Source organism: Parambassis ranga, chromosome 5, assembly GCF_900634625.1.
Source record: "Parambassis ranga chromosome 5, fParRan2.1, whole genome shotgun sequence".
Lineage (NCBI taxonomy): Eukaryota > Metazoa > Chordata > Actinopteri > Ambassidae > Parambassis > Parambassis ranga.
In genome coordinates this window covers 3,825,705-3,848,631 of record NC_041026.1, presented here as the reverse complement: position 1 = coordinate 3,848,631, position 22,927 = coordinate 3,825,705, and the positions used below count along the sequence as shown (strand labels likewise).

Genomic DNA, 22,927 nt, shown 5'->3' with positions numbered 1-22,927 from the left:
ACTCACAGGCCTGGCATATGTACTACTGCGTTTTTAGTGGTTTGTGTGGATTAGCGTGGACGCACGCATTTCCTGAGATGACGCCATCTTTACGGAGAACGTTTTGGAAACATAAACAACTTCATCTCCGTGTGGACCGGGCCTTAGACTATAGAACCGATTGACTTTTATCCATTTGTTCACAGGCAGCCACACCCTTAAGAGTGTGCCACTGTTTTATTTAGATTACCAAAACTTTATGTTGACTCTCATGACTGCAGTAAAACTTCAAGCTGAGTCGTTCACACACTTAAAATCATCTGAAAGTCAAAGACTTAGCAAAAAAAAAGAATTACCCTAAAGCCAGTGTATGTGTCCATTAGAAATAGGACAAAATGGCCGCTGCAAAATGGTTGCAAATGGGCATCATAGACATTCAGTGAAAGCTAAAGATGGGTGACCTAAGTGCCGGAGCGCGGAGCTGAAATCTCTTTGACTCAGCACAAGAGCAATGGACTGCATCTGTAAACCGGCACTCCGGAGTGCTCGCAGGAAGAAAGGGAAGAAAAACAAAAAGAGCAAGAACAAGTGTGTTTCTAAATTCAGAACACAAAGAGCAATTTCTCTGTTTTCCTGTTTGTTTTATTCAAAGTGTCACTCCGTCTCTGAGAGCACGTTCAGAGCACTTCGTCAAGAGATGTAGGTGCAGCAGATTAAATATTTACCACCACCGCAGCCAAATGGGGTGGGTTTCACGCAAGCTCAGGAATGGGGGGAGGAGGAAGGGAGGGTCAGAACTCTCGAAGATCACCTAGCCGCTTCCACCAGTAAACGGGAAGCTATTAGAGAGACCCGCTGTACTGAAGGACGACCCCGTCGGATCTCATCTAGACGTGTCTGTGGCCATGCTTTTACTTAGAGAGGACGTACATGTTTGGGATGATGGGTTGTTACAAACTGCTGTATTTTGTACTATGAAAGTACAATTTACAGCAATGCATCTGTAGAATTTTAGCTTTTTTTGCTATGAAAAGCTAAAAGTGTTGCTTCTGGGTTACAAACTTTTCCCAGCAGTTCAGCCAATACTCGAGATATTTGGGTAGAAGACCAAGTCACCTAAATTCTAGGGAGGTAATCTTTAACCAAACAAGCCTATAATGGAAAAGTTAGCCTTTTCCAGTATAGACTTTGAGCAGTTTACAACATTTCTGCACATGAACATTGTGAGGACATGTTGTTCCTGTTTGTGCCTTGATCTGATGTTTTGATAAAGTCAGTCAGAGCAAAGCTGACAATCAGCATTGAAGGGAAAAAGGATTTGTCAGTCCTGCTGTTGTCATGTTACGCTGACGATTCACTGGTTTGTGCTGTAATATGATAAGTCCTTACTTCATGTTTCGCTCCCTGATGTTTTTTTGTTTGGTCTCTTTTTTGTCCCTGTCCGTCCTTCGGAAAGCATTATGATGCACGGGAAGAAAAAAGAGATGGGTAAACGGCATGCAGTCAACCCACAGGGGAACGCTGAAACACACACACACAGGCAAATATATATTCTCTTTCTCGCTCTCACTCTCTCACACACACACACACAGGTTCTGTATGATGTGCGTGTCTTTGAAGCAGTCTGTCAATCAATCACACACTAATTCCCAAGGTTCCGTGGTCGCCATTAGCGACGGGGGTCGATGCTCGGTAACCGTGGACACAGCGGACAGCCATCGATCTGAGAAAGTGTGTGTATGCGTGCGTGTGTGTGTTTGATAGTCATGGTGGAGAACAGTATTGTGGCTCTGCCCTCCGTATTGATTGACTCATGGCTGCATTGAGGCAAGGCGGGCGTTCGGACTCCGCGTCCGAGTGCATGAACATGCATGCGTGTACATGCACACACATGATCAGGCATACATGTGCATGTGGTGCATGTGGGCGTGTGTGCCCAGCCATGAGCACCTTCTGTGTCTGTCTGTATGTGCAACTTTGTGTGTGTAAGTGTGAGTGAAGGTGTTCCTCAGTAGAGTAATCAATGTGTGAATGCAGTCCTCACCCCACAGAGGGACTCCATTTTCCACTTTAACCTCCTCCCCTCAGCTCCGTCTCTCCACTTTGGCAGGAATAAAATTAAAACTGCCCATTTTGACACAAGTAGTCACTACTGCTGCAATAGTTTTTAGCTGTACTAGCAGCATGACTAACTGGAATCCAAGCCAACACACGGCTAGCTTATTTTTCTTCAAAATCAACATAAATACGTGAAAGTAACGTTGGTTTACACAAGAAACGATAACATAAATTTGTGTTTTAGATTTCACAGCTATCACAGCTAGGAAAAAGTCCATGTTCTCAGGAATAGGGTGAGCCAAAAGTCACAAGTAGCACCATAATGGATATCACCCTCAGCTGTATTAATCCTCTGGGAACACTGAATGTGTGTTCCTAGTATTATGGCAATCCATACAATTGCTATAGAGATATTTATCTGAATGCCAGTGTTGGCCTCATTCTGGTAGAAGGGTTTGTCAAAGTCATATTAGGGTTAAACCTCTGGGGAACATAAATCCAGCGGACTGCAATTTTTTTGGCAGGCCCTCTAATTTTTCTAAAAATATTTAACCAAAACTCACCAATATAAAAGTAACAGTGGTGCTAAAAAAAGAGCAAAAGTCACTAGAATTAATCATCTGAGGATCACAAACATGTTTTCTGAAATTTTATGGCAATCTATCCAATTCCAGTGGAGATATTTAACCAAAAGCAACCAACGTCAGCCTGACTGTAGGACTACAGTAAAGTAGTTATTTAGTTTTTTGGGACAATAAACGTGTTAGTCTGTCTAATATTTTTTGGATTTCTGTGTGGACCAAAAGTCTCTTCTCCTTGGTTTTATAAAATTTGCTTCTTTAACGTAGAATTTTAGTTTTCAGTCATTGAAATTAAATAAACAAAATGCACATTTTTAAGAAAAGCTCTTTAGAGTGTTTATGTTGATGAGAACCAAACAACAACCTCTCTTTTTTGGCCTCTTTTCCTCCATCATCTTTCTCCGTGTCGTCGTCCTCCTCCTCTCTCAGCAGGAAAGCAGACAATACGTCTGGTCACTCTGCCTCGGGCTCTCTGAATAGACCTCAGTCTCTTTTTCTTCCTGCTCTGTTCCTTTGTTTTTATCCTTCCCTTAACTGGTTAGCAATCTGAGTCAAGTGCATTTTTGGTGGCATTTCAGTTCCACCTTAAGTTAGCTGTTCTAGGTATACATAGCAATTAAAGCAATGAATAAATACATACAAAAATAAGCATGTGTGATGCCATTGCATACTGGTATCAATCCAAATGTCCATGCACACATGCACTAATCACCCCCCGAGCAAGTCGACTTAACAAGCAGGAAGCTTGTAAACAAGGTATGCAGTAAATCTGCTGTACAGTTGGACATTTTAATACAAAGGTCTATGGGAATTGACCCAATTTGGACGCAGCCCTCAGGTGGCCGTTAGAGGAACTACAGGACATTTCTCAGCTGTGGAAGTTGTCCACTGGCATGAAATCATCTTTGGCATTATTGTAGGTTTATAAGTTTAATGAAAGAACCCCTTTGTGTGTTTTCAGGTCTAGTTTCAGGTCTAGTTGAACCTGCACACACACTCCTTTCTCTACCTCTTCCCTCATCATCCCTCCGTCCTGCTTTAAATTAAATTTCGAACTCCTCCCTCCCTCTCTTTCTACCCCCCCAACCTCTATCTTGTTTTCTTTATAGCTTGCAGACAACTGTACTGTGTGTAATGGACATTCCTCTAAGGCCGTCAACTGTGACCGGGGCAAAACCAACTGACCTACACACACACACACACACACACGTACAAGTATGCACAGATAAGCATGCATGCATTCTCTCCCACACACACATTTTTACATGAAAGCAAACTGTACATACACACTCAGCACAATGCAAAAGCTCACATGCACACTTAGATACATAATAGTGGGTTTACACAATAAGTCTCACTCACACACACACACACACACACACAGAGGGTCATCTCTCTCACTCTGCTGGTTGTTGTGTATAGAAGTCAGTTCCAGGTCAGTGCACAGAGCCAGGGATCTTAGTCCATACAAAAGAGTGTGTGAGTGTGTGTGTGTTCTCACTGTGTATGTGTATCGGTGAATATACATCAGGCCTGAGGCATCTGAAACGCCTCTCACACCCTGAAACGTTTCAGAAAAATGCTCACGCTCAAAACAAAATTTGACAGTGACAGCCGGGTTACCAGTTTTGGTGTGTGTCACAGCTGCTGCAAAGCATCATGGGTAAAAGGCAGGCAGGCAGGCAGGCAGCACCTGTGCAGTGCAGGGGACAACATAATTATGGCTGTGAGATGGGGTTCTACAGGAGCGGCTGGCTCATAAACACTGATGCACGTGATGAAGATATCTGTGATAGTGAGGATGTTAACAGGTGTGTGTGTGTGTGTCTCAGGTTTGACAGCAGCGGCCATGGCTGAGTTGCAGAAGCTGCAGAAGATGAAGATGATGATGAGCCTCCAGAATGGAAACGAGTCAGACAATGATGACTTACACTCTAATACAGGTAAGTTAACAAAACCACACACTGCCTGCGATGTCTCTGAGCTGTGTGCTTCTAATGTCCTCGTTAAAAGGATAAATACACCAACAAATGCTGCTTTAAAGGCCCCGTCAGGTCAAAACATATGCTCAGATTCATTGTGCACTGTTCCACATGTAGTGGACCAAACTGGAAATCATTCATAACACATGAGTTCAACAAACACTCGCTGCTACTTTTGCCATCTGGGAAGGTAACACCTTGAGACGATGCAGCCCTGAAACTGAGACTAGAGCACCTGCAGCCATGATCACAGTTGCAGCATGTCAAAATCCATAAGGTTGCCGCTTCATCATGAGAATCATGAACATGAACATATGTCTGACTGACAAAACCACCTCACAAATCTGTTATGTCTAGGGCTGTAATCTCCCAGTCGACTGGTCGATTTATTGGTCGACACGTTCTGGCTCGACCAAAATTCTGATTGGTCGACTTTTTGTAGCGTAATTTTATCAGGAGGACTGTACCAAGTGCTAATGGGGGTGTTTTCAGAGCACCCGACTCACAGGTGACAGTCGATCTTTGAACACCCATGTTGTTTTCACTACTTTGGTTTAGCCCGACCCACTAGAGACAGACAGATTGAAGCGTACCCGGCCGGTGGTTTGCTGAATATTTATTTAGTTTTGACCGTGTCATTTAAGTCAGTCCTCCTCTACCATGTCAGAGACATCTGCAGTGTGGCAGCACTTCATGGAAACAGATACCGGAAAAAAGTTTGCATCCCGAATTTCCCCTTGTGGATCAATAAAGTGTCTGTCTGTCACAGCTCGACTACAGCTGCCCCGTCCGTTTTAAGCATATGAACATTGACGTATTTCAATGGTTCAAATTGTAGACGGATCCGCTCGCAGCAGCATGCTCAGACATACGACCAGGCTGGATGTTAAGCCATCATTCAAGCGCCATTCAGCGAAGCTGCGCTCCTGTGCACAGTGTCGCACCAGATAGATGCGAAGACGACACAAAAACATTCAAAAGTATGGGAACATTTCATTCGGAACAAACAGACGAAGACAGTGGCATGTAGACTGTGCAAATCAGAACTGACATTTCACGGTAGCACTGCGGCAACGGATGAACACCTTAAACGTAAACATCCAGGAGCTGTGTCCACTTTTCTGTTTTTGTTTTAAAAATCATATATAACTCGGAGATACGACTTTTTTTGTAGTTTTAATTCTCACGGATCTCGTGGATCTTGTTTCATGAGTTTGATCCCCGAGGATCAATTAACCTCGTTTTTCAGTCCTCACCTCACTTTACATCACAGACTGTACAGCACAGCGGTGGCTGCAGGGGGAAACCAAAGAGAAACTATACTTTAGTAATGAAACTCGAGCCACGCTTTCTGGGCCTGGCTGCAGACGGATGGACACATGACAGAGACTTCGATTACACGAACATCTGAGTGTCTCTTATGTAAGTGCTGCTTTATATAATGATGGGTGTCTTCTTCCTCCTTTTTTACAGTTTTCTTTTTGGGCAGTTATCAGAGTTAACTGTAATGCTGTTTCAGAGAGGACAGCGAGGTGAAGACATCACTCAAAGGGTTAAAAATAGTAGTAGTAATAGAAACACTGCTCTTTAATCTGTCAGGTTGCTGCATCATAAGAAACAAACATAAATGCATGAGCTTGACAAAGCTGGATCTTGATTAAACAATTTAATTTCACGTACAGCCTGTAACCTGTTCGTTTTATCGACACGTATGATGGCGCACAACAATAAGGCGGTTTTCTTTTAGGTACATTTCTTCATCAGGTTGTGTGTACCTGCAGGTTTTCAGAAGTCAATGCGATACTATTTTATACTTTTTCTTTTGGAGTTTAGTTGAGTTTTCAGGCATTGTTTACTTTTGTTTTTATGTTGTTGTGTGGTTAGATTTGGGTTGTTTCACAACTTAAAGTTACATTTTTGAGACTGTCAGGGTTATAAGTTCGCTCCCATTGACTAAAAATATCTCCCAAATTCTTATTTTTTATATTATTTTTTGTTTATGGTGCTTTTACACATTTTTTTTTACACATTTTCCCATTAGACAACATTTTGTCTCACAGTAAAAGTACAATCTTTATGACTGAAGTCGTTTTTCCTCCTTTTTGTTTCGGTTTCGGACTCTTCTAACTTGTTGTAAAGAACAAACAAACAGAAATGTTAAATGCTTTCTAAATAGTGTTTCATTGGTTCCTTGTAACAACAGCCTTCACACACACACACACACACTCTCTCGGAGTTTTCAGGCATTGTTTACTTTTGTTTTTATGTTGTTGTGTGGTTAGATTTGGGTTGTTTCACAACTTAAAGTTACATTTTTGAGACTGTCAGGGTTATAAGTTCGCTCCCATTGACTAAAAATATCTCCCAAATTCTTATTTTTTATATTATTTTTTTGTTTATGGTGCTTTTACACATACAAGTACAAAGTACAATCTGTATGACTAAAGTCGTTTTTCCTACTTTTTGTTTCGGACTCTTCTAACTTGTTGTAAAGACCAAACAAACAGAAATGTTAAATGCTTTCTAAATAGTGTTTCATTGGTTCCTTGTAACAACAGCCTTCACACACACACACACACACTCTCTCGGAGTTTTCCGGCCCACTCACTCTGCTGTGTTTGCTTCTCTGAATTATTAAAAAGACAGAAAACAAAAAGCAGAGAGAAAAGAAAGGAGAGCGAGCGTGCAGTCCTTCCTTCTGTTTCCACCCAGATTCTCCTGTTTCCATTTTCCTTTCTCCTCCTCCATCTCCTCCTTTTCTTCAGCTGACCTGGCAAATGGGCTGATAGAGTTACTCTCATTTTATTCTGTCGTTTTTTATTTATTCCCTCCTGCTCTTCTTCTCCGTCCTTCTTCTGTCTTCTTTGATTTCATTCAGAGTGATTTTTGTTTTGTTTTGTGAGTTCGCAGAAAGCCTTCTTTTCATTGTCCCGACCTTATTTTCTTTGTAAGAGACACTCATACCGGCCTGGGAAACTGCGGCGGACAATAGAGCGGAGGAGCGAGTGTACGAAACGAAAAGGAAAATAAAGCAAGGGAGGACGGAGGGGGAAAAACAGACTCATAATGAGAGAAAGGGATATTTAGGGCGAGGGGAGAAGATGTTTTTTTTGTGTGTGTGTTTGATGGGTGAAAGTTGATCACTGGGTTTTGTCCGGTGACAGTCACATGTTTTTTTTCCTGTATAGAAATGAGAAAAACACAGATTGGATGAGTGAGAGGAGTGATGGAAAAGGAGAGGGACGGATTTATGTGTCAGTGGAAACCATGTCATTGTTTTGTCAGAGACAAAGGCACAAGGATGTGTGGAAAAAGGTGAGAGTAGATTGACAGGAGATAACAGCAGATGGTCTCCTCCTGACAGATCTGTTTAAGGGGAATAGCGCCAGATATTGAGAATAAAACGGCGACAGACACTGACTACAGACTTCAGAGGCAGGCTGGAGTTGAAAAGTAAATTAAATGATTAAGATGATGTAGTGTCAGCTAAACTTCAGGTATTAGGAATTACACTACAGCAGCCTGAGAGCAGAAGTGGAAGTTGGCGATCACAACAAGACAAAAAGAAAACACACAAGGTGGGAGAAAATGTGAAGAAACCTCCCAAAAAAGGTGAACGAGGGAAAAGAAAGTGTTGGAGAAGGAAAGGACAAGACCGAGGAAAAAGAGAGAGAGAGAGAGAGAGAGAACATCTGCCCATCTGTTTATACTTCTTTTCTTCCCCGGTGTAAATGGCAGAGGGGATGAGGCCCAGCTGTCATCCACACACACACACAGACACACACACAGCGCAGGGAATTCAGTAGGCAATAATAGAGAGAGACGGTTGCTAATTCAAACTAATGGAGGGAGATGAAGATGGATGAGAGAGGGACCAGGGGAGCAGAGAGAGAGATGTGGAGGGCGAGAGAGGCAGCATTACACAGGAGGAGAGAGAGAGAGAGAGAAAGTGCATGCACAGGTTTATAGGAGCACAGGAATGACGGTGTGAAATACAGTTTGATATTTTTCACTCTAACAGATACATAAAATTTATTTTATGCTTTATTTTTCTTTTTTAAGTATTATTTAAGCATGTTTTATATTTTTAGTATATTTATAAGAAGTTTAATCAAAGTCCTGGAAGTGCCCATGCAGCTTGAACAGCAGGTAACCCATAGATTAAGTGTTTAAGAGGAACTGCGAGGACACTTTCAGCAGTGGAAACTAGGGCTGCAACTAAAGACTATTTCAACAGTCGACTAGTCACCGACGACCTAATAGTCGACTGCTTTGGACGGCTAATTAGTCATTGCTTCACCTGCCTCCATGCTGCCGCTTCAATGTCTAAAGCTGAAAATCTTCCAAGGGTGTGTGTGTGTGTGTGTGTGTGTCCGCTCGCCACCCATTCCCACATCAAGTGCCAATCATCCCGCTACAGCACGAGCCAGAGAATCATCCTCCGCTGCAAATACGTTACACTTTTAGGGTTGTTTAATAAAGTTTATGAACATGACGTCCTTACGTGACAGCGCAGAGAAGCAAGCGAGAGAGAGAGAGACGTAACTTCTAATAAAATACTGCACAAGGCTGCGCTCTGTTAACATGATAAAACAAAAAAAACACATCGGGAAGGGCTCATACCATTTTAATGACGCGGCGTGCTGCCAAAAATGTTAAAATTTAAAAAAAAAATATATAAAAAAACATATTTTTGTATATTATTATTTTTGTATTATTATATATATATTTTTTTAAACGCAAAAAAATATATATATTATCTTATATACATCTTGGCCAGTTTAGCTCACTCAGGGTAGATTTATCTGAAATCTAAATGAGGAATTCATGCTGTTGAGAAGTTCAAGCCTCTAGCCTCACTCGTGGCATATGAGCGAGTAGCTGTAGCTGTAGATACTGACCAATGAACGTTGAGACCCCTGAGTGAGGCCCCAGCATTTTTAGGTTTATCTACCCTGCAGAAAAGGTGCTTTTTTTGTGGTATGGTATGGTAATGATAGTTCATGAGAAACTATAAGGCCAGTTCCAGAAGTGGGAAAGTTACAAACTATGTGACATTTGTGATTTACGTCTCATTTTCAGTGTTTGTATCACGGATGAGTTTGATTCATTTGACATATAAATGTCTGCGTCTCTTCCCAGGAGGGAGTGAGTGTTCCTGGGATAAGGACCGTCTGACCAGCCCCCCTGCTGGAGCTCACAGCGGAGGACCAGGAGGCGGAGGCGGAGGTGGAGGCGGCGGAGGAGCGGTGGCGGTGGGTAGCGGTGCCGGAGGAGGAGGTGGTGCAGCAGGAGGTGCTGGGAGGGGGCCCGCCTTAGGAGCTGTCAATCAGCAACAGCTTCAGCAGCAGCAACAGCTACTGGCTAACAGTGAGTGCACACACTACATGGGAAAAGGGCAGCAGACACACACACACACACACACAATCTCAAGTGTGTGTCTGTCTGTGTGTGTTTAAGGGGTGGCAATATTTGTTAATGTACGCCATTTAATCTGTTCCCATCTCCTGTATTAACACTCTGCGTGGATTAGTCAGCACACACTCTACTAAATGACTCAATTCATCAACACCACACACACAGACACACACACACACAGAGAAACAAACAGACACTCGCGGGTTTTCTTACTGCAGAAGTAATGTATTTGCACACACACGCTGGGCAGCGGGAGGCGACAAACACTCACATTGATTATTCTATCACTTCAGTCGTCACGACAACAGCAATCAGTGTTATTGTTTCATTGGAATGAAAGCAGCTGCTGCAAATTTTTTTCTGAGTGTGTGTGTGTGACAGCTGAGGCATCTCCTGAGTGTGTATGTCCAGGGAGGGGCGCTCTTCATCTGAGGTCAGGGTTTTTTTTTTTAGGCTTTCAGGGAGGTTAAAGGATGAATCAGAGCGAATGGAAAGTCCTCACAAATGTAGTGAAGTGTAAGGAAAGACCTGCAGGAGAGGTGTAAAAAGTTGAGCTGCAGAATACAAAAAAACAAGAGGAAGGAAGAACAGAACCAGATGTAGAGGAGGAAGAGAATAGAAAAAAAGAGGTTCCTCCCTTTTCTTTCGACCCATCACCTCTTAACCCTTTGACCTCCATATTTTTAACCCCTTCCATTCTCTCTGTCCAGCCTCCTCCTCCTCCTCTGCTTTGTCGACTTTTATTAGTGAGACATTTGACACTGAGATGACGCCTCTCTGCTCAAGGTTAAGTTCAGCACAAGTTCACAGCCACAGTGCTGTTTGGTCTCTCTAAGTGTTAACGCCACGTTCACAACAGCGAGTCGACGAACTGGATGCAAAAAAAGATGCATTTTACCAACACTACCATGAATTCCTTAAAAAAACAACTGGACTTTGTTTCTCGTGTGTTTTTTTGTGAGTTGCTCCTTTAAAATTCGCCCCTGAACTGTCTCCTTTTTTTTTTTTTGCGGCTCAGGATTGGACCTGCCATTTATGATGATGCCCCACCCTCTGCTGCCCATGGGGCTGCCACCTGCCTCTGTTGCCATGGCAATGTCCCAGATGAACCACCTCAGCACCATTGCCAACATGGCTGCTGCCGCCCAGCAGATACACACTCACGTACACCGGGCACCTGTCATCAAGGTAACGCACAGTAACTAACCAACGTGGCACCGCAGCAGCACTCAAGGTTACTGTATTTTGCTTGGCAGCCCGATGGTTTTTTCAAACATCTAACCAAAAACACACACACACACACACACACTGACGGAGCAGCAAGCGCTAACATGCTAACACTTCCCAGGTTTTGGGACTCGTACCCGTTGCACTCCCTTTCAGAGCACCTGCTTCTGTAACTTTCACACATAGTCCTGTCTGTTTGAAGCTCAAACACAAGCTCTCCACCTGCTGGCAGGAGTGTGCTCACCTCTGTGTGCGCACACGTGTCTGTGATGACAAAATGAACAGAACCATGAACTTCCAATCGCTGACTCTTCGCAGGAACGAGTGTGCGACAGTCCCTCTCTCTCTCCCTCTGTTGACGAGACCAACACACCTCTGCAGTCGCAGCCCAGCAGCTCAGCCTCCAGCTCGCCTGAACGACTCGGTACGCACACACACGCACACACACACACACAAATGACATGATTAGTTCATTGAAAGTTAATCCACTAATCAAATTTCCACCTGTCAGATGAAACGTTTGGCTGCCAAACCTCTGATCAAAGAAGTAGGAAAATAGTCAACACTGAACTACAGAAAACACTGTAAACAATGCAACATATACAGACGACAAACACACACACACACACACACATCTGCAACTACAAACACACACATGCAAACTGAGTGTGCTTTCCTTTAACAGGATTGGTATCAGCAGATGCAGATGTTGCACTGACCAACTCTGCTGCGCCCATCAAGAAAATAACAAAGGACAAAGGTTGGACCACACAGACACACACACACACACACAGACACTAAGTGAGGATATTCCATTACCCACCTTAATCTAAACCCTCACCCATTTTCTTTTGACATCTGACAAATTGTTCTCACTTAGGAGGGCTTTCCCCATCTACTGTATTTACACACACACACACGCAGAAACAGAAGCGTCAGGATGTTCTGCCCCTCCTATTGATCAGCTGTCTCTAAGCCATCAATCAGAGGAGTAAGAGGGGCAGAGATAGATAGATGAATGGATGGATGAAGGAGAGGGGGGGTGTAAAGGAGGCAGGAAGGCTAAGTGAAAGTGGGGGTGGCATGTCTAAAAGGGGTCAAGAGGTCAGACACTAAAAGCATGCAGGGCCTCTCCTCCCTGCACCACACGCTCCATACTTTCCATTCTTAAAACACACGTCTCATTCTTCACTCAGAACCCTTCGTTTCACAAATAATGTTTTAATCTGTCGTAACATGAGATGAGGGGGGAATCAAAGAAAACGAAAAGTTCTCTGAAGCAACAACAACATAATAAACTAAAGTAAAAGTTTAGTAAAAAAAATGTGTTGTAAGACAAAAAAAACATCATATGTTCATCAATAAAATGAGATAAATTAGAAAAATAAGAAAACACAATGAACACACTGCTAAAGCAGAAAGAAGTCTTCTCTTCTGGCGAATTTAGAATTAGATAAAAACAATAAATCAACATTTAACCGGCTATATATGTGATATTTTATAAAATACAACTGTTATTGCAGGTTTAAAAGATTTAATTGTTAGATGGAAAGAACTGTATGATGATGTCAAAGATGACCTGAGATGGAAACTTAAGGTGAAGAGATGAAGAAGAGGGAGAGACATGAACTGAAATGGAGAAAAGTGATGAAGAAAGATACGAGACAGAGACGAGAGGAAGACTGGAGGGATGTATGGATGAACTGGCAGATAATGGATAGGGATTTGTGTGTGTGTGTGTGTGTTAGAGTGCATCTTAATCAGCGTTAATTTCACAGCAGAGTTAACCCAGTTGTCAGTGTGTTAGGCATTAAGGGCTGAGCAGACACTGTGACGCACTCACAATGAACACACACACAAATCAAGGATGTCTTTAATCCTTGCCAATTAGTACCCCACATGATTGTGTGAATACTAACGACCTGTGTGTGTGTGTGTGTGTGTGTGTGTTTGGTGTAATTGATTTCTCTGATGCTGCTTCGTTGCCTTTTATACCTTAGTAAACATCAACATTTCATAAAGTTCACTGGGAGCTTGTGGCAATGACTGTAGATAGAAACCATCCAAAACATTTCCTCTTTTAGAAACAGTTTTTAACATAAACAAACATTACAAATATAGTAACGCTCAAAGGAAAAAGCCTAGCCTAGCACAAAGACAGGGGCAGGAGGCGGGTATTGCTCCAATCATAGCTAGGCTTCATATTCAGCATACAGACATGAGTATGGCATCAGCCGTACGCGTTAAATGATGATGAAGACACCCACTCTGTGGCTGATTCTGTGATTCCTCCTCACAGAAGATTCACCGCTGGGACAAACTCTGCCGCCCGGATTTCCTGCTCCGTTCCTATTCGCCGACGGCTTGTCGTCAGTGGAGACCCTGCTCACCAACATACAGGTGAGGTTTTCCATCTATTATATTTGAATCTTCGTCCAATTTCTCTTTATAAACAACTATAAATGTACAGCAAGAAGACTTAAAAGACAACAAGAGATTACAAAAATTAAACTCAAACTATTTTGCATCAACTCTCATACGCTCCACAAAACTCCACGCAATGTGGTCATTACCGTAATGATTGTAATAGTGATCGAAAGAGCCGTTTCTCGACTTTCAGAATCCGTTGAGATTTTTTCAATAGAGCAAACATAACCAGAGTGACGGTAGTCTGAACAGCGCATGTAACTTTCTGTTTTAGGAGGGTTAAAGGACCAGCATGTATGAAACAGAGTAATCTAGTAGTGAGAATGTAGACAGCAACTGAACTTTAAAGACTTTCATTTTTCACTCTAACATCAAGTCCAGTGTAACAGGATAAAAGGATAAAGTGGTTCCGATTAATTATATCTGTTGTCTAATGTTGTCTTTTCTAAACGTTGGTCTCCAGGGCCTGCTGAAGTTGGCCGTGGAGAACGCCCGGGCACAGGACAAACAGATCCAGGCAGAGAAGAGGGAGCTGAAGATGGAGCTCTACAGAGAAAGAGAGATGAGGGAGAGCCTGGAACGACAGCTCACCTCTGAACTACAGAGCAGGGGTGAGAGGGAAAACAAGCCAGGGTCACAAAAAAAACATGTCAGCAAACAAGGAGGACCTAACCTGACTCGGATTCTGTATTTTTTCTCCAGCTTCCATCCAGAAGCGACTGAAGAAGGAGAAGAAGGCCAAGAGGAAGCTGCAGGAGGCGCTGGATTTCGAGTCCAAGCGGAGGGAGCGGGTAGAGGACGCCCTGAAACACTCGTCCTCGTCCTCCCCCTCTCCTGAGCCGCTGCACGCCGCCAACAACAACAACAACAACACCAAGAATGGTACGATGACAGGATGTTTGTTTGCATATTTCTCTCTGTTGTATGTTTGTCAAGCTGCTGGCGACTGAAGCAGCTCTTAAAGTTGAGTTACAAGCTGCTGCTGTATTTTTTTTCCTGTCACTCCTCCATAAAACTCAGAGTAATCACCAACAGCCATAAATGTGCAGTTAATCCGTCTGTGCGGCATCACTGCAGCAAAACATCGCCACGAGTTTACAGTACTAATATTAGACACCACTGTGCAGTAGACGCACTTCCTCTGTGTACGTTCTCGTTCTCAGATTCTTTGTTTGTAACAATCATTTATGTCGGCAGCCAATGTGGAAAAAAGAGAGAGAAGTCCAACTAAAAATATCGACGATTAGATTGTTTGTGGCCTCTCTGTGTGGATCCAGCTTGTTTTCAAACTACACACAGTTACAAGGTGCCGTTTGGTTTTTATTGGCCGACCCACTGAGACTCTGTCTTGTCTTTGTGTTTTCCTACCAGACGCTGCTATAGCCGAGGACAAACCTGAACTTAATGGAAACCAGCAAGACAACGGCGCTGTACAAGGTACATGTACACAAAGTCACATGCCCACAGACACATCAATAAAAAAATACAACAAACAGATCTAACAGGAGTGTGTTCAAAGGCACACACACACACACACACGTGGTAGGCATATGTGTATGTTGGGGCCAAGTCTAGATTATTGTAGACATTAAGCAGACCCAGTGGCCTCCCTTTGATGTGCACCTTACACACACACACGACTGTGTGCATAGATATTTCATCGCACTCCTGTGTGTGTCTGTGTGTCCTTCTGTCCGTCACATCTGTGTGTCAGGACTGATTTACACACCACATAATAAAACGACAGTGAGGACATGTTGAACAAGGTGTTTTTCCCAGATTGAAAGGACATTTGGGAGAATGTGAGTGAAATAAGCAAAAGAAATTAGCAGCGCTTTAACAAAATAAAGACATTTTCCTAGAGCAGAGACTCTATTAGTAGATTTTTACCATATGTGTATATGTTATTAAAGATGTTCTGACACGGGCAACTTTGCCTAATATACATCATTTGAAGATTGAGATATTTGTATAAAACAAAGTTCAGAGGTTTATGACAGAGCTGCTTTAAGCCAATGAGTGTCCTCACAAGTACAGTACTGGTGTGTGTGTGTACGTGTTAATATGCATGTGTCGTCCTCTTTCCACCAGCTGTGCTCAGTCCTCCCTGACATTGAAAACCTTCACTTGAAACTCTGCGCGTGTATAAATGAATATCTACAGGCAACACACACTGTGTGTGTGTGTGTGTGTGTGTGTGTGTCTTACCTGCAGTTGTGCACTTTCGTGTGTGTGTTTGATCCACACTCTTGTGAGACAGGGAACTCTAATTAGCTCTCACTCCTCTTTAGACCCCTTTTAGATCCCCTCTCTTCTGCAAGCCAAGCACTCCGACAAACACACACACACACACACACACACACACACACAGACCCACCTGATTTCATTAATGTTGATTGGCCCAGTAGGACCCCTTTGCTGCCTTGCTCTCTCTCTCTCTCTCTCTCTCTCTCACACACACACACACACCAACAAACACACACTCATCCCTACTGCCATAAAAGCATTTTGCACCTACGGTGGTTTACTAACACACACACACACAGACACACACACCTCTCCCTCGCCTCTCTCACCTTCCACACTCTTAATTAACGAGTGAGGAAAAAACTGCTGAATACAAAGAAAGACATCGCATTACAATCAAAAAGAGAGGGAGAGGGAGAACCATAGGCGAGGGAGGAGGTTTGAGAAAGAAGACGAGCAGACTAATTGGCCAAATATATTAAAAAAGAAGTTGAAGAGAATGAGTGAGGAAGAGGAGTAGAGGGGAGAGAGGCAGCAAAAAAAAGGAAAATACATGATTGAAAGCAAAGTGTGGAGAAGAAGAGGAAGATGTAACTTTAAAAAGAGCAAAGGATGATGAGGTGCAGCAGAAGAGGTGAAGGTAAGATGGCTGTAATGAGAAGCAAGACAAATAGAAACGATTCAAGGATGAAGAGTAGAAGAAGGGAGAGCTGAGAGGAGGAAGAACTGTTGAAAAGGAGACGGAGATCAAAGTTGTAGGAAGAACAGGTGGAAAGACATTATCACACGAGGAAGAGGAGGGAAGGAGAGGGGGGGACAACAAAGAGAGTGTAAAATAATAAGCGACAACAAAAGACACAAAAGGAGGAATGCAGTGCGGAGGAAGAGGAGGAAAAGCAGGGCAAGAGGAAGAAGGAGGAGGAGGAGCAGCAGATTCCTGGGGACAGAGTTGAAAAATGTGACCTTGTTCCAAGACCTGGTGACATTTTCCCCACCTAGCTGATAGACTTTTAACAAGGCAGGTCAGTGTCATTTTTAACCAGGACAGCATGCACACACACACACACACACAGAAGCTGGAGGTGTATTTTATGGTGACAGATAGAGGTGAGAGGGGAAGTGCTAACAAACAGGTAAAGGGAGGGACATACAATAAAGACCAAACATATAAAACTGTTTCCAGGCCGTGTTTTAGCTCCAAAAATATGCAGATAGAAACACAACATTTGGTGTTTTTGGGTCATATTTTTTTTTCATTCACTAAATTTCTGCACCTGGAGAAAAACTGTTCCCTGCAGCCTCGTAAATCAAAGCATATTTCCAATTCTAATTCATTTATTATTGGCTCTGGCGTGACCTTTGAAACTAAAGCATTAACAGTTTTTTTTTGTTTTTTTTTTGTGTTAAGCTGATAAAGATTTAGTTTAATTTTGTTGAAAGCGGGAATTCATGTAAAAGTATTTGTACATTAAATCCTTGCTTACTTTTTCCATGCATATCTAGGTTTTTCCTGATTTGCGTACGTTTTTGGATTTGGATTAAAGAGGTCGTCTCTGAGTGCAACAAAAGTGGATTTTTTTTGCAGATTAGATGTGGTTCTCCTCGGTGATTAGACCTGGAGCCACAGCAGGAGTCTGTTCTCCCTAGCAACAGTCTGTTCTCCCTAGCAACAGTCTGTTCTCCCTAGCAACCGTCTGTTCTCACAGGCTAAAGTAAGCCATGATTTACCAATAAACCAAAATAATCATCATTAGCAGCAGCCCGTGCTGTAAGAGGGTAAGGGAGCTAGCTAAAGAAACTTTCCACCAGCTGACGACCAAGTTACAGATACAAGTTTTAAGGGCAGAACTGGGGGGATCAGTGCTGCAACTCTTTAAGTTGCAGGACAGTTTTTAAGCACCAGGCCAAACCTGCTGCCTAAAGGAGAAAAAGAAAGGACAGGAGAGGACAGAGAGAAGAATGGGTCGGGATAAAAATAATATTAGAGTAACAGATAGAGGACAGGAGAGAGCAGAGGGGAGGTGAGGAGGAGGAGGGGATGCATGTAGAATAGAGGGATGAAAGAGGAGGAGAGGACGGGTCTGAGTGGATGGTGGAGTGATAAAAATAGGGAAGGGCAGCAGATGAGAGGGATGAGAAGGAGGGAAAGCAGGGAATATGAAGGAGGGAACGAGGGGAGATGAAAGAGAAAATTTAAGAAAGTTTTTTTTTATTCCAACACCGGTTTCATACCTAAAAAAAAAAGAGGACAAACCAGAGGGTAAGGAGCTGAGCAGAGGGCAGGAGAACGAGGAGTACAGGCTGGAGAGAGGAGGGGGAGCAGCTTTATGGCTGCTGTTATGCAGAAATGTAAACACTTTGCAACGTTCGCAGAAAACAATGACACCGCAGGGAGAGGAAGGTGTGCATGTGTGTGTGTGTGTACGCGGCGGTTTTAGAGTGCGCACGTGCTCCTGTGTGGGCGGTAGCAGCAACAGCACTACGGGGAGCGGAAGGAGAAGGACGGAGGTGAAATCAGAGAGAGTCGACCCTGGCGGTGCTGGAGATGGAAAAAACTGCTTCCTGGTTCAGTAATGACAGCAAAGACAAAAGGGGCCATAGTTACATAAACACTGTGTCTTTGAGTTTGCCACATGGACACTGCTTGTCCTAGCGACTCGAGGCTACATTAGCTCAAACAACAACAACAAACACTCCGATTAGTCGACTTTTTCACTGACGTTTATGTGTTTTTCCGCAGAATCCCGGCCGTTTTTGAAGACACCCATGATGTTCTAGAGAGTTCCACATCCAGAGACCCCACCCCACCCCTCCCTACAACACTCCTGCACAACAGAACTCCACCAGCCCGTTTCCACGGCAGCCTGGATCACCACAGGACGACCTCCCCGGGGCGGGATTCTATCTTTGTAACGATGCAACATTTTTTTAAAGTTGCAATGAAACGATAAGACTACTAAGAGACGCGCTCCTCCTCGTCTGGACTCGATCCGAGTCGTCTCTCCACCTTCTCTTCCCTTTGCTTCCTTGTTTAAGGCGAACGTTACTCCGCTCATTCCATCTTTTTCTATCCCGGAGCGTATCTTTACCCTCCTTTGGTTGGAAAACTGAACGATTGGTCCAAACAAAGATTAGAAAAAGATGACCACACTGAACTGCCACAAATCTACTAAATTAAAACCACAAGTCAATTTGAATGGTCCAATGACACAATGTGACTGGAAGGACCAAACGTCTGTTTCTGATTGGTGCTCACAAGTGTGGATATATAAAGAAAAATTCACCTCCTCTCTGGATGGTAACGTCAATCAACCTCCCGCTCTGATTGGACGGTGATCGGCTAATCGGTGGAGCTCAGGACCAGAGGAAGAAGAGGGGGGGAGGGTTTCAAAAAACTGAAAAAAGGAGGACAACAAACAACTTGGGAGGCTATTTCTGTCTCTCGTGTTTCATTCATTTTTGTTTTTTTTCCGTACAGGGACTTAAAAGAATGCATGGGAAAAGATTTTATGTTGTCATTTGGCTTATTTTAACTCTCGTACAGTCCTCACCTCCAACTCTCTCTCTTTCTGTTCCTTCATCCTTTTATATAAAAAGCGCTCCTCCTCCTCCTCCTCTTACATTCTCACTCTTCTGCATGACTCCTCACTTACTTTCAGCCCCGTTCTTCTTCTTCTACATGTATTCTTTTATTTCCTCTCTGTAAAGGAGACAATACTCTGAAAATGTTGGATGCAGCTTTTAAATGTATGAAGTATTTTCTATCAACCCTTAAAAAAAAAACAAACCTGTGGAATCAGTTTCTGAAATGATGCAAAAGTTAAAAAAACAAACCTTTTTTATTACAATGGAGTGATTTTTAGACACAATATTATCCTAAGAGGTACGTTGAACTCTCTTTCTCCATGTTCACCTTTTGCCCCCTCCTCCCTTGTGACCAGGAAGTAGTAGTACAGTTTCTGGTGTTTGTCACATCAGGAGCATTTGATGTATCTTTCTATGAGACGCCCGGTGCAGAAATCAAGCACTCCTCGGCAGAAACGCCAGAAACGTTTTTGTTCCCCTGATTTTCTGACCTACTAAGAGTGCAGACTGTTGTGTTCCAGTTTTGTTTATATTCCACTGCGTGTTTTATTTGTCGTTACTATTTGAAATGTGGGTGGGAGCTGGGTGGGGGTGGGGCTTGTGGGGATTGGGGATATTCTGTGTAGATAGAATTCAGCGTTTTCTTGGTTTATTTTTATTATGTTTTTTTTTTTTCTCCTGATGATCTCTCAGTCTGTCACTGTTCTCTGGGTTTGAGCTGACTGCAAATATACAGTATTATAAGGACTGCTGTCTGGTGGTGTTTTACACACAGAATTCATTCACTCATTCACAAAGTAAATCTATGCAGGTTCATGCTAATACTTAGCATGTTCAGGTTAGCATGCAATCCTGAGCTAATTTGCATTAAGAACCTTTTCTCTCTATATGACTGCTCATATAAATACACACAACAGCATGACAGCTACTGCAACTTGAGGGCGAGTACACTGAAACCTTGCTCTATCAGGGCTGCACAGGGCCTAGAAACAATTGCCAACTTCAGTGTAGGAGTCAAGACAAAGAGCAGAGTAACAGAAGAGGAGGCAGAAAGGAAAAGTGAAACAGGGACTGACAAAGATTCCAAAGACAGAACAGAAACAGGAATGCTGAATAGGTTGATGAGTCCGGCCCATTGACAGTAAAAACTATGGACAGAGCTTCCGTGACGTCACCCGTTTGTTTCTGAAGAGCCGTTCTGAGGCTCGGTGGGAGGTTCCAGGACGTTGATGACCGCCGCCATGTTGGCAGCGTCACGTCCGCCAAAACTCCAAATATGGACAAAAAGGGGGAGCACGAGCGGGGTTTAGGGGGGCCACGCTGTGATACGTCAACTGTCTGTCACTCAAGCGGCAACGCCCATAATTATGCGTAATTTTAAGTCTGAATACCATTGAAACGAGTGGGTTGTAAAAAAATTCACCCTCCCTACAATTGACACTAGAAGAGAACCTATCATCTGAGACCAGAGTGTTTTTTGTACCAGGCTGTAAACATGTTCTTTTCTGCTGTGAAGTCGGCCATTTTAACATGGGAGTCTATGGGAAATTACTCGCTTTTGGAGCCAGCCCCCAGTGGTTGCGACGTGAATTGCAAGTTTTGACACTTCCGCATGGGCTTCCACTTTGAGCCCCGAAGGTTGCCACTTGGGGTGGCCTGATAAACAACTACAGTGTAATAATGGACACTCAGGGCTGCCTATACAACATGTGATATGCTGAGACATCATCACATAATCTAAAAGACACACAGGAAAAAACGCAGCAGGAAGAAACAACCATAATGGACAGAGCACAGAGTCAGAGTCACAGTGTGGTTTACACGAGCTTAGCCTCATACTGGGTACCTCAGCTTGGCTGTTTACAGTAGCAACAAGCTAAGCAGGCAACAAAAGGTGGGAGAGAGCCAAAGATGGATGAAGTTATTGTTAAATAGTTTGTCATCTTTTGATTCCAAACTGCTCGTCCCAGGAAGTAAAAATAACTTTCTGGGATTATCAGACGTTCACACACACACACACACCCACCTAATACAAATACAGAGAGGCACTTTGGTATTCTGCTAATGTATTTTATGGACACACACACAGAAGCCTGACAGTAAACACACACACGTCGTCTGTGTTCCATTTAGACTGTATATTTACTCTGCATTACGGGGTTAATGAGGTGAAGCCTTTCGCTCACTCTCTCTTTAATGGATCTCGACCCCTCTCTCTCTCCATTCTCTTTTACTCTCTCACCTGTCACACTCTTTTCTTTACTCCTCTGTTTTCCTTTTCTCTCTTTTACTAACCTTCCCGCTGTCAGTCCTTTGACCTTTCCATTTTTCTACCCTTCGTTTCATCTTCTGTCTCTCTCCCTCTCTCTCCATCTCTCTCCATCTCTCTCCGTTTACCAAATAGCTGATGTCACTTTTTCCATTTCCCCCTAATGGAAGCAGAAACACAGAGCGATGGCAAGGAAAAACAGCCCGAGATGAAGAAGGATGGATGGAAAGCGATGGAGGCAACAAGGAAGGATGAAAAGGTGACAGTACGAGGGGGGGGAAAGAGATTGAAGAATCCGGGATTCGACGTGGGAGAAAATGAAGGAAGCGGGAAGATTGAGAGAAAGAGTAGCAGGAGGAAATGATGGAAGAAAAGAGGCGTAACATGATGAAATGATGTGCATTTACAGGATGAAGGAGCAGAGGATGACGGGTAAAAGCAAAGAGACAGACAGCGACCCATCATGAAAAGGTTAATTATTGATGTTTTTAAGGGAAAAACCACTGGTGTCCAATCTGACAACTCCTTCTCTTAAACATAAACACGTCACCTCCAACTGAAACACACAGAAAACAGACTTCTGACGAAAAAGTTGTAGATTTTAGCAACAAATCGGAAGATTTCAATACTTAATGATGTAGCAGCACGGAGTTAACGCCCTCTTGATTAAATATTGATATCGTATTAGAGTCCAACTGATGTTATCGTATAGATGTTGCAAATGATAAACAGGTTAAACTTAATTAATGTATTTCTAGGACTCTAAAGGCTTCATTCTGAAAGAACTTCCTGATTTTGAACTTCCCAGTGGTCCATGAATGCATCGTGTGTGCTGTTTATCTCTGTCAGAAAAATTGAACTTTAAAAAAAACGAAATAAATAAAAATTCTGGGTGTGTTCCTCGGAAAAAAATCTGAATTTATTATTGACATCATGTCAGAACATGACATTAAAAATGTAATCGTCTGAACAAAGTTGTTAGAAAGTAATGAAAGATGATCAAATGTTTGTTGTAGAACATAATAAACATGGAAAGGCGGTAAGGAAGGAAGCTAAATAAGGGATAAAACGGCTGAATGGAATTATGGAGGGATGGAAGGAAAAAGGAAGGAGAACAGAGACATTCCCAGACAGAGCAGCCAGGCTGTTAAAAC

The 22,927-nt window shown here is 43.0% G+C and overlaps 1 protein-coding gene across 1 annotated transcript in view; it reads left to right on the top strand.

The window, feature by feature from the left end:
• dachb (dachshund b) overlaps positions 1 to 20,039 on the top strand; it is a 55,977-nt gene extending 35,938 nt beyond the window's left edge. Inside the window, exons 3-12 of the mRNA XM_028406154.1 lie at positions 4,451 to 4,561; positions 9,743 to 9,970; positions 11,037 to 11,206; positions 11,564 to 11,669; positions 11,931 to 12,005; positions 13,545 to 13,645; positions 14,136 to 14,283; positions 14,375 to 14,554; positions 15,044 to 15,109; positions 18,660 to 20,039. Coding sequence (XP_028261955.1) covers positions 4,451 to 4,561; positions 9,743 to 9,970; positions 11,037 to 11,206; positions 11,564 to 11,669; positions 11,931 to 12,005; positions 13,545 to 13,645; positions 14,136 to 14,283; positions 14,375 to 14,554; positions 15,044 to 15,109; positions 18,660 to 18,697 — 1,223 coding nt within the window. The 3' untranslated portion in view covers positions 18,698 to 20,039. The remainder of the gene's footprint in view (positions 1 to 4,450; positions 4,562 to 9,742; positions 9,971 to 11,036; positions 11,207 to 11,563; positions 11,670 to 11,930; positions 12,006 to 13,544; positions 13,646 to 14,135; positions 14,284 to 14,374; positions 14,555 to 15,043; positions 15,110 to 18,659) is intronic.
• Positions 20,040 to 22,927: the final 2,888 nt, after the last annotated feature.